Raw genomic sequence first — 16,964 nt, 5'->3', positions numbered from 1 at the left:
CTTGCAAGCTTCTCCCTTTTCCTCCAAACACAACAATGGTCATTATGGCCAAACAGTTCTGTTTTTGTTTCATCAGACCAGGGGACATTTCTCCAAAAAGTACGATCTTTGTCCCCATGTGCAGTTTTAAACTGTAGTCTGGCTTTTTTAATGGGGGTTTTGGAGCAGTGGCTTCTTCCTTGCTGAGCGGCCATTCAGCTCATACCTCTCCTTTCTGAGCGGTATGACGGCTGCGTGGTCCCATGGTGTTTATACTTGCGTACTATTGTTTGTACAGATGAACGTGGTACCTTCAGGCGTTTGGAACTTGTTCCCAAGGATGAAACAGACAATTTTTTTGTCTGAGGTCTTGATTGATTTCTTTTGATTTTCCCATGATGTCAAGCGAAGAGGCACTGAGTTTGAAGGTAGGCCTTGAAATACATCCACAGGTACACCTCCAATTGACTCAAATGATGTCAATTAGTCTATCAGAAGCTTCTAAAGCCATGCCATAATTTTCTGGAATTGTCCAAGCTGTTTAAAAGCAAAGTCAACTTAGTGTATGTAATCTTCTGACCCACTGGAATTGTGACACAGTGAATTCTAAGTTAAATAATCTATCTGTAAACAGTTGTTGGAAAAATTACTTGTGTCATGCACAAAGTAGATATCCTAACCGACTTGCCAAAACTATAGTTTGTTAACAATAAAATTGTGGAGTGGTTGAAAAACGAGTTTTAATTGACTCCAACCTAAGTGTATGTAAACTTCCGACTCCAATTGTATGAAAAAACAAATATTATGAAAAACAAATTCTTAAAAATATCTGTCACCTTCCTCCTCTTTAAAATACTATCTGACATGACCACATTTGGAGAAATTACGACAGGTAGTTCGGGAGGCTTTATTATCAATGATTCTCTTTCCTGTGTGTATTTATTTTGTTTTTATCAAGCTACCTCCTAGTATGAGACAAAGGTCACGGCCTAATAACCACCAAGCCCAGGACTCTGGATCAAAACAACCTCTTTTGGGTTGCATCCCAAAAGAGGACCCCTTGACTTTTTCATCATTTTGTTACGTTACAGCCTTATTTTAAAATTAAATCATTTATTTTCCACATCCATCTACACACAATACCCCATAATGGTTTTAATACCCCATAACAGTACCCCATAACAGGTTTTTAGAAAATTCTGCTAATTTATAAAAAAAATAAAACACTAAGACATAGATATGTATTCAGACCCTTTACTCAGTACTTTGTTGAAACACCTTTGAAAGCGATTACAGCCTCACGTCTTCTTGGATAGGATTCTACAAGCTTGGCACAACTGTGTTTGGGGAGTTTCTCCCATTCTTCTCTACATATCCTCTCAAGGTCTGTCAGGTTAGACGGGGAGCGTCGCTGCACAGCTATTTTCAGATCTCTCCAGAGATGTTCGATCAGGTTCAAGTCTGGCTGGGCCACTCAAAGACATTCAGAGACGTGTCCCGAAGCCACTCCTGCGTTATGTTGGCTGTGTGCTTAGGGTCGTTGTCCAATCTGAGGTCCTGAATGCTCTAGAGCAGGTTTTCATTAAGGATCTCTCTGTACTTTACTCCATTCATATTTCCTTCGGTCTTGAGTAGTCTCCCCATCCCTGCCGCTGAAAAACATCCCCACAGCATGATGCTGCCACCGCCATGCTTCACTGTAGGGATTGTGCTATCATTGCGTTTACTTGATAGCTACCTACACAAATAGCTAGCAAGAACAAAGTGTTAATAAGATAAATTCATTAAAAAGATTAAAAGCAATACAAAATATTTCCTCCAGATTTGATGCTTGGCATTCAGGTTAAAGTGTTAAATGTTGGTTTCGTCAGACCAGAGAATCTTGTTTCTCATGGTCTGAGAGTCCTTTAGGTGCCTTTAGGCTACATCCAAGTGGGCTGTCATGTACCTTTTACTGAGGAGTGGCTTCCATCTGGCCACTCTACCATAAAGGCCTGATTGCTGGAGTGCTGAAGAGATGGTTGTCCTTCTGGAAGTTTCTCCCACCTGGAGCTCTGTCAGAGTGACCATCAGGTTCTTGGTCACCTACCTGACCAAGGCCCTTCTCCCTCGATTGCTCAGTTTGGCAGGGTGGATAGCTCTAGGAAGTCTTGGTGGTTCCAAACTTCTTCCATTTAAGAATTATGGGGGCCCACTGTGTTCTTGGGGACCTTCAATGCTGCATATTTTTTTTGCTACCCTTCCCCAGAGCTGTGCCTTGACACAATCCTGTCTCGGAACTCTACGTACAATTCTTTCGACCTCATGGCATGGTTTTTGCTCTGACATGCACTGTCAACTGTGGGACCTTATATAGACAGGTGTGTGCCTTTCTAAATCATGTCCAATCAATTTAATTTACCACAGGTGGACTCCAATCAAGTTGTATAAACATCTCAAGGATGATCAATGGAAACAGGATGCACCTGAGCTCAATTTCGAGTCTCATAGCAAAGGGTGTGAATACTTATGTAAATAAGATGTTTTATACATTAACAACCTTTTTTTGCTTTGTCCAGATGGGGTATTGTATGTATATCGACGAGGAAAAAATACAATTTAATACATTTTAAAATAAGGCTGTGATGTAACAAAATGTGGAAAAAGGGAATGGGTCTTTATACTTTCCGAATGCACTCTTCCCAAATTTTGACCAGAGCCCCATTATCTGATCAAAAGTAATGCACTACATAGGATGCCATTTGGGATCAAGTCTTGGCCAAACAATGTGTGGATAGATGGAGTATAAACAGGGTCATTAATGCTAATGCTCAATGAACATAGATTACCTTAAACATGTGTTATGGAATAGGTTAGGTAGTTTAGTTCTTAGGAGCACAATTAGACCCTACTCTACCACTTCCACACTCCATCACAAGGTGGCAGCAGCAACCAGTCAGTTGCTGTACTCTGCCAGGAAGTCTTGATTGTGCACAGATGTGGCAATTAGAGGGTGTGGCTGCTTGCAGAGCCGTGAGTCTGCTGGAGTTTGATGGCCATTTCGTTTACTTTTTGCATGTATTTATTTTAGTCACCATAAACTGAAAACACAATAATCCTTTTGGGCTGGCTGACCAAGAGTCAAGACAGAACTGGCCCTGGACCCTGGTAAGGTTGCCATCTCTTGGGGCACATGCATACAACACAGTCTGCATACTCTGACATCTCACATAAATGCACACAATAAATCAGGTAACAGACTAATTAACTAGGCCTAGGACTCCTAGAATTAGCAAGTGAAGAGGTGTCAGTAGGCAAGCTAGCTGATTTCTTAATATATGTGCAAATTAGTCATGTTTCTTGAATTAAATCACATTCAGAGATAATCTGCTTCCCTGAGAAACTAGATAGGCCAACCTGTCAATTGGAAAATTATTTTCAGATTATTCAGAAAATGATAATGTAATTTACATCAATAGCATCCCAGTCTATTGATATCAATATCTTTACAAATGTTGATGATACAGTTGAACTGAATGAACTCTTAGGAGAATTACTTACATTGAACAGTTTACTTAATGATGCACTGTGCAGAAATTGCTCCACCATTTCCTGGCTGCTAAACTTCTAAAAGTTCGCCTAATTTCAGTTCATGTGACAAAACAAGAAAGTATTGCCTAATTTCAGTTTGTGACAAAACAAGCAAGTATAGTGTAGAGAATCATTGTACCACCTAACCCACTAATATATTTTCTATAACCAATAATATTGTATTTTCAGCTGTTTTGAAACAAAACCGAAAGACACAAACAACTTTAGAACGGGAAGCATCGAAATAAGGCACATAGAACAGACCTACTGATTCTTAGACTTGCTTTCAAAGAAAATGACATATCTATAATTCATATTTCTATGTAAAACTGGTCAGGTCGCCCAAAAAGTTACATATTGCAGTTTTAATATGATGCCGATCTTTTTTGATACACTATATTCAATTGATAACACATAACGGAACTTACAGAAGATAGGTGTAAGACTATGACTGCTGTAAAACGCACAGAAAACACAGGGGCCTAAAAGATAAACATAGACCCAAAAACACAATTGAGATGCGAATGTGCATATTTATGGTATGGTTAATAAATTGAGGGAAATAAGGTTACGGTCAGAGAACCCTAAGGTTGTGTGAGAGATGAATTGGTGAGCCTAGGCCAGCTCCAGGTTGTGTCTCCCGCTGGAGATGGTGAGGGGGACCATGGCGCCAGAGGACACGTCAGTGAAAGCAGCGGAGGCGAGGCGGCTGCGTGTCTCAAGGCTGCGCTGCTCTAGAGAGAGGGCGTCCTTCTTACGGGACAGATCCTCCCCCATATGGGCCTGGTGCAGCTGGAGAGCCTGGAGGGCATACCTGGAGAGGAGGAGAAAGGAGGAAGATATACATGGGACATGTTATTGGCATGGGATGGTTCATTCTCATTTTGTTCATAAGAATCAATAGTCTACATTACACTCACTGAGCCTGGGCCAGTTTCTGTTTCAGAGCCAGAATGGTGGCCTCCAGCTGATTGGCTTCATCCACAAGCCCATACTGAACCTGGTTCAAACACAACAAGCTGATAAAGTCCCGTTTTAAATCTGTTGACCTCTCCAATTCAACATTCCTGTTCATTTTTACAGTACAGTATTTTCACGACCACAAAACCTATTGAAAATGGCAGTAAATGAACCAGTGCCCGTCCAAGTGTAGCCTACCTCATCCCTACAGAGATCGACTCCAGGCCTCTTGGTCCTGTTCTCCAGCCGGGTGTGGACCAGCTTTAGTGGGCCCATCTTAGCCTGGAGATCATCCTCTAGACTACGGATGTCCCTTTCCATATCTGAGATCTCATCCTGGGACTAACAAAAAAGACGTCCATATGATTCCGCCTAGGGATTTTGTCAGCCGGTGATGGTCAAGCAAATAACAGCCGGTCTCACGTAATTGACTATGTTAATTAACAAACACATTTAGCATCTCCTGGCTTCCACGGATAGCCTACATGCCACTGATGCAGACGTTTGGAGCTACATTTTAAAATCCATGTAATATAGCCTACACCATCCCAATAAATCCATTATTTATTTTAGACAGGTCTAAAGAAACATGATATGAAGAAAATGTAGTCTATTTCAGAAGAACCAAATAGCATACTCTGAATTGTCATTATATTAGGCCCTGATCTGGTGAAGCCATATGGCTGTGGGCTACACAGGTTCATTTTAGCAGACAAGATTTGCTTAGAATTCAGTGGCATTATTTCCTATTTTATAGTATGAAGAATACAATTGAACATAGCTGAATAAAATAGAAAGGATATTTTCTCCAAACCATTTAAGAGAGTGCACACATGCGGTTATTACTTTGGCAAAGTGGGTTGGGTTGTATCCTGCCTGGTTGGCCTTGTCCGGGGGTGTCGTCGGACGGGGCCACAGTGTCTATGAACGTGTGAACATCTTGGCCATGTACTGTTATCTCCACCCGGCACAGCCAGAAGAGGACGGGCCACCCCTCAGAGCCAGGTTTCTTCCTAGTTTCCTGCTTTTCTAGGGAGTTTTTCCTAGCCAGCGTGCTTCTACATCTGCATTTCTTGATGTTTGGGGTTTTAGGCTGGTTTTCTGTACAGCACTTTGTGACATCGGCTGATGTAAAAAAGGGCTTTATAAATACATTTGATTGACTGACTTTGTGTTGAGCGGATAACAAAGAAACAGGTTCTCCTATATGCTTAATTTAGAGTTATTTATGTAACTTTAGTTGTGATACAAAGGATATTTCTTTTGATTTTGAATACATTCTAAGGCTGCATGATGCGACTCTAATGATGACTTGAATCCCCTTTCAGTGGCCATTGTGCCCTTGGGAATTATAATTATTATATTCAGCGCTTCTCCCAGCTGCATGCTCCGAAGCACCACTAACTCACATGACTCTCTACAATCCCCCATAGTACAAAAGTTGACCTATTCTGTGTGAGAAATAAATATTCCAAACATAGTCTGGGAAAGTTGTGGGATGCGATAGATCCCAAATTAATGCAACCACTTAGCATTAAAAAAATGTTTTTAAGCAATGAGGTCAATGGAACAGATCAGAATGTTTAGCTTAAAATGTTGATAAACTATTAGACTAATTCTTCACATTATAGCGCAAATGTTCCTATTAGCAGGAAAACACCATTCTCAAAAGTGACCGAAAATATGATTATGAATGTAATGCTTTTATGGTAAAAGGTGCATTTTTATGGTGAAAATTATCCTCCCCAAACTTGAAACTCACGCGCTGCGTACGTATGCCAGTTAGGCTCTACACCTGTTGTATGTAAAGCTGATTAATGTGCTTCATTTTAAGAAGTTATTTGGTCACTTCTGTTGTGATACAAACCTTATCAAAACATATAGGCCTATGGGCTAGGCTACATGGTGTGCAACTATGATTTAAAAGCCGAAAAAAAAAGAAGGTATGCACTGTTTATAAAATCAGACTATTATTGATTTAATCTTGTCTTTACATATAGTAAATAATATATGTGTGAAATTTGTTTTGATTTGGAATGGACCATTATCATGTCTCGAAACCAGGGACAGGGGAAAATGGGGGACGCTTTTCCCGTGGTTCATTTTCATGCCAGCCTGTTGTAAAGAGATGCAATGTGTGTAATATTAGGACAGTTAATAAATATAGTAGGCCTAGCCTATAGAAAGCTGATGGGATCTTCTTTTTAATAGAGGCCATCACTCTGTTTTCATGCAATTACATAGCCTATAGAAATGTTGCGCAACATGAGCTCTCATGAAGTGATTGATTAGATTTTTGATTACATTTGCATTGATGTCGGAGTGATTAGAGGGACAATAGTGTTGAGTAACAGGCAGTTAGCAAGTTTGGAGGCTACTAATGACCATGAGCAGCATCAGAGCTTGAAGCCTAATTACCGTGACTAAATGGTCACATGAAATTTAACTGACATTATGTCTCGTGACCGCCGGTGTGGCGGTAATACGGTCACCGTAACAGCCCTAATCCTGGCCACTCTTCTAAACATGGCCAAGCCACAGTTAATTTTGACCTGCAGCCTAAAGCATTGTGCCTAATTCTGCAAGTTCACGCCTTGTATGTCTTCAACATTGATAAAATCATTTTGGCACTGTGGAGAAAGGTTGACTACTCACGCTCTTCATCTGCCACTGCGTCTCATCGTGAGCCTGCTCCAGGTGGTGAGTGCGTTTACGGATGGCAAACACTGTGGCGATTCGCTGAGCATCCAGCTCATTCTGCAACTGAGGGATGACAACCCAGATATAACACACATCTTTACCTAACTCTCACTAGTCTTACACGGACACATTCTAGCAATATTTATGAAACAGACCCAATCAAATAATATATGCCATTTAGCAGACGCTTTTATCCAAAGCGACTTACAGTCATGTGTGCATACATTCTACGTATGGGTGGTCCCCAAATACCACACACAACAACAGAGAGCCATGTGAAAGCAGTGAGTGCATCCCAAATGGCACCCTATTCCCTATGTAGTGCACTACTTTTGACCCTTTGGGCCCTGGTCAAAAGTAAGGCAATAGGGTGACTTTTGAGACGCAAAAAGAGACAGTGTTGTTTTATAGGCGCCAATACAGAAAAGTGATATTGATATAGGGCTGGCCACATGGTAACGCTACACTCCTCTCTCCCTACCCCAGGCCCCATTTCACACCTGTGCCCTGGTGATATTCATGTCCTCCCTCAGCTGCAGTGATGCCTGCATCTCCTCCTGAGCTCGGGCCACGTTGTACTGGCTGAACTGCTCCCACTGCTGGGGGGTGGTGGAACTGCAAACAGCACATTTTACACATTCAGGTACAGGTATTTTACAGCAGTGGCTAAAGTAAGGGAGGATTTTTTTTTTCTTTCTATGAGCATGGCCTTATTTCTATTACAGCATATTGGATGACTGTCATTCATATTCCATTAACCAAGCTCAATTTAACATTGATAGGTTTAGGCTACTGTATGATACTCAATTTCCCTGTACCCATCACAAGGTTGCTACAAACTATGAATGAAAGTTTACAACATAAGTGCACAGGGTGAGAGAATTTTCAGTAATCAAGGTGACAGACATTGATACGTTCAATACCGCCGTGCACACTATTGCCTGCATCTAACTGCTCTACAGTATAATCATTAGTCAAACTATTGAAAATGTGAGTTTTTACAGGTATGTCTATCCTTGTTTTGCTTAATTCCGATTATGATTTTTTTTTTCAACAGAAACAGCGGGATGAATACACCTCTGAACACACGCAAACACAGTTCACGTTCATAGCAGCCACATAAAAACAGCACGATCACTTTGCTCGTATGTATGTATGTATGTATGTATGTATGTATGTATGTATGTATGTATGTATGTATGTATGTATGTATGTATGTATTGTATTGCTTTTAATCTTTTTAAATGAATTTATCTTATTAACACTTTGTTCTAGCTAGCTATTTGTGTAGGTTTTATCTTTTTAAATGAATGATAATTTATGTATGTTGTTGTATGTATGTATTTATGTATGTATGTATGTATGTATGTATGTATGTATGTATGTATGTATGTATGTATGTATGTATGTATGTACAGTGGGGCAAAAAGTATTTAGTCAGCCACCAATTGTGCAAGTTCTCCCACTTAAAAAGATGAGGCCTGTAATTTATCATAGGTACACTTCAACTATGACAGACAAAATAAGGGAAAAAAATCCAGAAAATCACATTGTAGGATTTTTTAATGAATTTAATTAGCAAATATTGGTGGAAAATAAGTATTTAGTCAATAACAAAAGTTTCTCAATACTTTGTTATATACCCTTTGTTGACAATGACAGAGGTCAAACGTTTTCTGTAAGTCTTCAAAGTTTTCACATACTGTTGCTGGTATTTTGGCCCATTCCTCCATGCAGATCTCCTCTAGAGCAGTGATGTTTTGGGGCTGTTGCTGGGCAACACGGACTTTAAAATCATTCCAAAGATTTTCTATGGGGTTGAGATCTGGAGACCGGCTAGGCCATTCCAGGATGTTGAAATGCTTCTTACGAAGCCACTCCTTTGTTGCCCGGGCGGTGTGTTTGGGATCATTGTCATGCTGAAAGACCGAGCCACATTTCATCTTTGCTGATGGTCTTTGCTGATGGAAGGAGGTTTTCACACAGAATCTCACGATACATGGCCCCATTCATTCTTTCCTTTACACGGATCAGTCGTCCTGGTCCCTTCGCAGAAAAACAGCCCCAAAGCATGATTTTTCCACCCACATGCTTCACAGTAGGTATGGTGTTCTTTGGATGCAACTCAGCATTCTTTGTCCTCCAAACACGACGAGTTGAGTTTTTACCAAAAAGTTATATTTTGGTTTCATCTGATCATATGACATTCTCCCAATCTTCTTCTGGATCATCCAAATGCTCTCTAGCAAACTTCAGACGGGCCTGGACATGTACTGGCTTAAGCAGGGGGACACGTCTGGCACTACAGGATTTGAGTCCCTGGCGGCGTAGTGTGTTACTGATGGTAGGCTTTGTTACTTTGGTCCCAGCTCTCTGCAGGTCATTCACTAGGTCCCCCCGTGTGGTTCTGGGATTTTTGCTCACCGTTCTTGTGATCATTTTGACCCCACGGGGTGAGATCTTACGTGGAGCCCCAGATCGAGGGAGATTATCAGTGGTCTTGTATGTCTTCCATTTTCCAATAATTGCTCCCACAGTTGATTTCTTCAAACCAAGCTGCTTACCTATTGCAGATTCAGTCTTCCCAGCCTGGTGCAGGTCTACAATTTTGTTTCTGGTGTCCTTTGACAGCTCTTTGGTCTTGGCCATAGTGGAGTTTGGAGTGTGACTGTTTGAGGTTGTGGACAGGTGTCTTTGTGTGTTGGTGTTGGTGGCTGACTAAATACTTTTTTGCCACTGTATGTATGTATGTATGTATGTATGTATGTATGTATGTATGTATGTATGTATGTATGTATGTATGTATACACATAAATTTACAGTTGAAGTCGGAAGTTTACATACACTTAGGTTGGAGTCATTAAAACTCATTTTTCAACCACTCCACAAGTCAATGGTTAACAAACCATAGTTTTGGCAAGTCGGTTAGGACATCTACTTTGTGCATGACACAATAAATGTTTCCAACAATTGTTTACAGACAGATTATTTGACTTATATTATTTGACACTGTATCACAATTCCAGTGGGTCAGAAGTTTACATGCACTAAGTTGACTGTGCCTTTAAACAGCTTGGGAAATTCCAGAAATTATGTCATGGCTTTAGAAACTTCTGATAGGATAATTGACATCATTTGAGTCAATTGGAGGTTTACCTGTGGATGAATTTCCAAATGCCTGAAGGCACCACGTTCATCTGTACAAAACAATAGTACGCAAGTATAAACACCATGGGCATCCGTCATGCCGCTCAAGAAGGAGATGTGTTCTGTCTCCTAGAGATGAACATACTTTGGTGCCAAAAGTGCAAATCAATCCCAGAACAACAAGGACCTTGTGAAGATGCTGGAGGAAACAGGTACAAAAGTATTTATATCCACAGTAAAAAAAAGCCAGACTACGGTTTGAAACTGCACATGGGGATTGTACTTTTTGGAGAAATGTCCTCTGGTCTGATGAAACAAAAATCTGTTTGGCCATAATGGACCAATGTAATGTTTTGAGGAAAAAGGGGGAGGCTTGCAAGCCGAAAAACACCAATCCCCCCGTGAAGCACGGGGGTGGCAGCATCATGTTGTGGGGGTGCTTTGCTGCAGGAGGGACTGGTGCACTTCACAAAATAGATGGCATCATGAGACAGGAAAATTATGTGGATATATTGAAGCAACATCTCAACACATCAGTCAAAATAGACAATGACCCCAAGCATACTTCCAAAGTTGTGGAAAATGGCTTAAGGACTACAAAGTCAAGGTATTGGAGTGGCCATCACAAGACCTCAATCCTATAGAAAATGTGTGGGCAGAACTGAAAAAGCGTGTGCGAGCAAAGGAGGCCTACAAACCTGACTCAGTTAGACCAGCTCTGTCAGGAGGAATGGGCCAAAATTCACCCAACTTATTGTGGGAAGCTTGTGGAAGGCTACCTGAAACATTTGACCCAAGTTAAACAATTTAAAGGCAATGCTACCAAATACTAAGAGTGTATGTAAAGGTCTGACCCACTGGGAATGTGATGAAAGAAATAAAAGCTGAAATAAATCACTCTACTATTATTCTGACATTTCATTCTTAAAAAAAAGTGGTGATCCTAACTGACCTAAGACAGGGAATTTTTCTAGGATAACTGTAAATGTCATTAATTGTGAAAAACTGATATTTGGCTAAGGTGTATGTAAACTTCCGACATCAACTGTAACAGTTTGTCTCTGTGGATCATTCAAGGGTTTTTCTTGATTGTTACTATTTTCTACATTGTAGAATAATATTGAAGACAAAAAAATATGAAATAACACATGTAGTAACCAAACAAAGTGTTAAACAAATCAAAATATATTTTATATTTGAGATTCTTCAAATATCCACCCTTTGCCTTGATGACAGCTTTGCACATTCTTGGCATCCTCTCAACCAGGTTCATGAGGTAGTCACTTGCAGTACATTTCAATTAACAGGTGTGTCTTGTTAATTTGTGGAATTTCTTGTGGTATTCCTTCAAGACTGTTGGAAAAGCATTCCTCATGAAGCTGATTGACTGAGAGGAGCTTCAGAGATTTAACTCGAGCAACTGATTTATGATGGTCTTGTCCTCTCTCGGAGCCCACATTCCATAGAATGAGTTGGTGTTTGTGTGCCGCGAGTTACCAGGGTGGAGATGGCTCCGGTATGGATAACGATGATAGGAACTTTGTTTTGGGGGCCAGACCCTGGTTTCTACATAATGAGAGCAGTCTTTACAGCAGATACTGTCCGCTGTGAATTATTAGTATCTTTCATACAAATCCTAACCTTGTGACCCATTCCATACATATGTTGTTTGTCATGAACATTCAGGAGGATGTACTTTGCTATAAAATAGTGTGGCTAAAATCAGCTCGTTGGCTCTCAACTAATCATCTTGGGGTGCTTCTTCAACCAGCTTCATTATTGCAATAATTAATCTATGTTATTAATACATTTTGAATAAAGTAATATCCTGATTGGTGATTGTCTCTCCTCATTATTGATTAAAATTCCCATGACACTTTTGAAGAATCTCACCAAATATATTTTGATTTGTTTAACACTTTTTTGGTTACTACATGATTCCATATGTGTTACTTCATAGTTTTGATGTCTTCACTATTCTACAATATAGAAAATATAAAAAATAAAGAAAAACCTTTGAATGAGTAAGTGAGTAAGTTTGAGCTGGGTGTTTGAGTAGGCTAAACTAGCTTGCTGCATTCACTAGCTAAGTGAAAGTTTAAAAAATGACAACCAAATATAGCCAGGTCTCTCTTCCTCTTGCTTCTCCTTAATTTTAGGACGTTAATTTGTTCAAAACTGTTAAACTATTGTCTTTCTCTCTCTTGGAGTAAAAAACTCTATGTACATTTAAATAATTTGAAAGGCAAGTGGTGGCTTTGCAGAAAATCATTGGATGAGTTGAGAGCCTGGTAAATTAATATTGTAGCTAGTTAGACATGCATATGCATGTAAGAATGGCAATTGTACGAGGTGCTCATTGACAACAAAAGATAAGTAGGTTTGATCTAGAGATCCTGATAAATTTCAGAAGGCCTAGTATTTCTTTGTATTGCACTGTACACCCTCATTCCAGCTCACCCTATGGGTATGCGCAGGGGGTTGGGCTTCAGGGAGGTCTTAGGTGATGTAACAGTGATAGACAAGCAGGAGAGGTCAATGTCCTGGGCCTCAATCTTGTTCTGAAGGTCATGGGTCAGCTGCTGCCGGGACACCTGAAGAAGACTGGAGAGAACAGCCATTGACAAGTACTGAAACCGCAAAATATGTGATAGAGCGGCACCAGAGTTTAAATCAAAACATGTCTTACCTTTTTGTAGTTCATAAATTCAACGTGAAACATGATATCTATAGTATGATTTACATGGTGGCGCATCGTACTTCCGCATGGTCTCCGTGCTGCTGTGCAGTTTGTCGCTACTTGGCTACCTACCAAACTCACTTTTACTCTTAATAACCATTTAATAAAACTCTGTATTTAACAAGTTTAGAAACGTCTTAGTTTTGTCCTCACATATCACTTTTAATTAAACTTTTTCCTCCCCGGACGCTTTATCTGCACATGGATCTGCAGGATCCTTCAGCCAAAAAAGTGAAGTAACATTATGCCTTCTCATGGCAGTCGCTCTAGTCATAATATATCGCCTTATATAGTGAGAATAGGCGAGTTGCAAGCTCGGCTTTAGACACATTTGTTAGGCAAGGGCAATTTAAATGTAGAAAATAATGATACAGCATCAATGCCATGAGTAAATACAGGTAAACTCTGCAAAAAAAAGAAACGTCCCTTTTTCAGGACCCTGTCTTTCAAAGATAATTAGTAAAAATCCAAATATATTTCACAGATCTTCATTGTAAAGGGTTTAAACACTGTTTCCCATGCTTGTTCAACGAACCATAAACAATTAATGAACATGTACCTGTGGAACTTTTGTTAAGACACTAACAGCTTACAGATAGTAGGCAATTAAGGTCACAGTTATGAAAACTTAGGACACTAAAAAGAGGACTTTCTACTGACTCTGAAAAACACCAAAAGAAAGATACCCAGGGTCCCTGCTCATCTGCGTGAACGTGCCTTAGGGATGCTGCAAGGAGTCAGGAGGACTGCAGATGTGGCCAGGGCAATAAATTGCAGTGTCCGCACTGTGAGACACCTAAGACAGCGCTTACAGGGAGACATGATGGCCTCCTCGCAGTGGCAGACCAGGTGTAACACCATCTGCACAGGATCAGTACATCCGAACATCACACCTGTGGGACATGTACAGGATGGCAACAGCAACTGCCCGAGTTACACCAGGAACGCACAATCCCTCCATCAGTGCTCAGACTGTCTGCAATAGGCTGAGAGAGGCTGGACTGAGGGCTTGTAGGCCTGTTGTAAGGCAGGTCCTCACCACACATCACTGGCAACAACGTTGCCTATGGGCACAAACCCCCCGTCGCTGGACCAGACCGGACTGGCAAAAAGTGCTCTTCATCGACGAGTCACGGTTTTGTCTCACCAAGGGTGATGGTAGGATTTGTGTTTATGGGACACAACATTGGTCAAACGGTTTCTTACCACAGCTGCTCGAACGCCTTGTCGATGCTCTGCTGGAGCACCCGCTGTGCTCCGTCGATCATCTCCACTTCCTTCTTCAGCTGGGCCTCCACTGGGTCGCTGACCAGCTCGTTGCCGCGGCGACCCTCCCTCAGGGTCAGGCACTCCACCGTGACCTCTAGAGGCACTGCAGTGGCTGTCAGAGCCCGCTCAGTCTCCTCCTTCCCCTGAGACACAGAGGCAGAGCAGCCAAACTCACCTACACTGTACTAGCACGTCAATACATCACCCTACAACCTGGTTTATTGCTAAGTCTAATAAATGTAGAAAGCTGCCTGAATGTTTCGTTTTACCAGGTACTTCACACTTTGTTTTTACGTTGAAACAATTGCATGCCAGATTAATACTAATCTGAAATCTCACCAGGGTTAAGGCATCCATCTCTTTCTCCACTTCCTGTATGCATGATTCCAAAGTCTCTCTCCAGCGGGAGATATCCCAGATCCTATCACTCAGTCTGCGAGAGCTGTCACTCTTATCCCAGTTAGTCTGTGGGAGATGAGGTAGAGAGAAAGAGGAGGGAGAGAGATTGAGAGTGAGGGGGAGAAAGAGGGAGAGTATAGAGAGAGATGGCATGAATAACTGTGATGATAATAAATAATAGTCCATGACAATTTGTATTAACTCATTTATAAGGCTTTGTCTGTACAGTCACAAAGTCAAGCAAGCCCTTACTGAATTGGTTGTTTCATTACATAGTCACAAAATGTAAATGTAATATAATAATAATAATATATGCCATTTAGCAGACGCTTTTATCCAAAGCGACTTACAGTCAGTCATGTGTGCATACATTCTACGTATGGGTGGTCCCGGGGATCGAACCCACTACCCTGGCGTTACAAGCGCCATGCTCTACCAACTGAGCTACAGAAGTGTAAATCTTACCTTGCTTGTTGTCTCATTGCGTAAGGCCCTCCCTTCCTGCCTTGTCATGTGTGACATGTGTCTCCTGTATTCTGCTGTGTCAGATATCTGCTTGTTACTGGTGTCCCAGTCAGACACACTGTACCTGAGCCCAGGCTTGGCACTACAGTGCTCTACACTCTCATGCTCTGAGTGCATTCTCTGACCACGTTCTCTTGAGTACATTCTTGTGAGGACAAGACTGTGGAGAATGGATAAAACAACACATTTGAGAAGCACTCACACTCAACTGTAGCACCTCATGCTTTATTCGTGGTTATCTGGCTCGCTAACAATACTGGTAGCTAGCCAGTTAGCCCTATTGACTTATGTGATCGCTATATACAGTACGTAGGCAGGTAAACATGCCAAAATTAACTCCGCATGTATTTATTAACCTATGAAGTTTAAATATTGTAGTCAGGCAACATATGAGATGTGAATAGGCAACATTTCAATCCGAATTCGGAGTGCATTTTGTCTGGCCAAATAGTGTTTGCATAATTTATTTTGAAGCTTGCATCGAGCCATGCTTCAAAATATGTACAAACGGAGTAGGCATTCACGGAGTAGGCATTCGCGAAGTGCCCCTCGTTTCGCATAATTTGATTTGGACTCGTACTCCGTTTCTCCCGTGCTCCAATTTGCATTGGTCGGGGCATGGTCAGAGAGAACGACGAGACAGACATTTCACCGGATATATAAATGTGAAGCATCCACTTGGCGTTTCCACTCGTAGTGGGGAAGCCAAGTGTCCGGCAGTTGGAGAAGCAGGAACGAGATGGATTTGGCTGATATTCTGCAGTTTCTCATCGATGAAACATTTGATCTCATTAACAGTTTTCTGTTTCGAACAGCGTGACAAAATTTTGTAGGTTTACCCCTTAGTAAAGTAAGAAAAAACGTGCATTGTTTAGGAGTGCAAAGGCGAATTTAGCCACTTTTGAGTCGGCGTTCCCTAACAGAAACATGAAAAGATATGCTTACAACGCTCCAATAGGATCTCGCAAGCTCCTGCTTGGCCTCTGCCCAGGTCCTTGCTTGTTCTGCCAACTATGACTAATTTGTTCCCTATCTTGGTTTAGTTATACACATGTTTGGCATGGTAGTATGCATTTTGAGAAACACCTGCAACTTTTCCTCAGAAAAGAGACTAGGCCTATTCAAATTTAAACTAGATACGGTTTCTCCGCAGCCTATGCTTAATTCAGCACACAGACAATGCTACTGGCATTAACATCAGGTGTTTGAATAATGGAAAATACCTGCAGTCTTGTTTTTATGGTGGCTGTTTTGATAGTTAGTCTAATAAATTGGTGTTCATTTGATATTGAACCTATAAGTAGACAACCTTTATCCATTCAACATGGCTTTGGTATTATGGCACAAGCTAAATTGTTACATAATGGAACTTTAGAACTATATTGACTTACCCAAAGTTCTCGAATTTGCGGAAATCCTGGAGTGTCTGCACCGGTGTTTCATAAACTGTCCCTCACCAACTCTTGTAGACTGTCTCCAGGTAACGCACAGACGCAACGACTAAATAATTAAAATGCCATGGCAACGTTAAACAAATATCCCTATGAGGGGCTTTAGCGATTGACAATCTTTGACTGTCAGATGACGCAACACTGTAGCCTACATCATAATGTGGAGCTCTATGACTGTCAGCTGATGCAAAAATGTACCCAAATAGAATAGTTGGCGACAGATT

General features: G+C 41.1%; 1 protein-coding gene and 1 long non-coding RNA gene across 3 annotated transcripts; one reads left to right on the top strand and one right to left on the bottom strand.

Moving 5' to 3' along the window:
• Positions 1 to 2,998: 2,998 nt before the first annotated feature.
• On the top strand, positions 2,999 to 8,496 carry LOC118398329 (uncharacterized). Its single transcript, XR_004828602.2, has 3 exons — positions 2,999 to 3,126; positions 7,696 to 7,852; positions 8,267 to 8,496. It is a non-coding gene; the product is annotated as an uncharacterized LOC118398329 (long non-coding RNA).
• Positions 4,063 to 16,835, bottom strand: tekt2 (tektin 2 (testicular)). Of its 2 annotated transcripts, none has more exons than XM_035793561.2 (10): positions 16,681 to 16,835; positions 15,230 to 15,449; positions 14,705 to 14,830; positions 14,303 to 14,508; positions 12,817 to 12,960; positions 7,710 to 7,824; positions 7,165 to 7,272; positions 4,708 to 4,851; positions 4,470 to 4,549; positions 4,063 to 4,363 (listed from the first exon to the last, which is right to left on the bottom strand). In XM_035793561.2, the coding sequence occupies exons 2-10, from the start codon at positions 15,431 to 15,433 to the stop codon at positions 4,165 to 4,167; spliced, it is 1,326 nt and encodes a 441-aa protein (XP_035649454.1). In that variant the 5' UTR covers positions 15,434 to 15,449; positions 16,681 to 16,835; the 3' UTR covers positions 4,063 to 4,164. The 2 variants fall into 2 exon arrangements, with proteins under 2 accessions (XP_035649454.1, XP_035649455.1); XM_035793562.2 differs by lacking the exon at positions 16,681 to 16,835 and adding an exon at positions 16,235 to 16,378.
• Positions 16,836 to 16,964: the final 129 nt, after the last annotated feature.

Source organism: Oncorhynchus keta, chromosome 19 (genome assembly GCF_023373465.1).
Source record: "Oncorhynchus keta strain PuntledgeMale-10-30-2019 chromosome 19, Oket_V2, whole genome shotgun sequence".
Taxonomy (NCBI): domain Eukaryota; kingdom Metazoa; phylum Chordata; class Actinopteri; order Salmoniformes; family Salmonidae; genus Oncorhynchus; species Oncorhynchus keta.
Note: the sequence above shows the minus strand (reverse complement) of the source record. Positions and strands in the feature narration are given on the sequence as shown.

What these genes read in the sequence shown, in the direction of transcription:
- tekt2 (XM_035793561.2), bottom strand. Translation starts at nt 15,433, where the DNA reads ATGTACTCAAGAGAACGTGGTCAGAGAATGCACTCAGAGCATGAGAGT. An exon ending in GCAATGAGACAACAAGCAAG is followed by an intron (nt 14,831 to 15,229) that starts GTAAGATTTACA and finishes CATCTCCCACAG; the next exon opens with ACTAACTGGGATAAGAGTGA. An exon ending in CCCCTGCGCATACCCATAGG is followed by an intron (nt 7,825 to 12,816) that starts GTGAGCTGGAAT and finishes TGCTGTTTGCAG; the next exon opens with TTCCACCACCCCCCAGCAGT.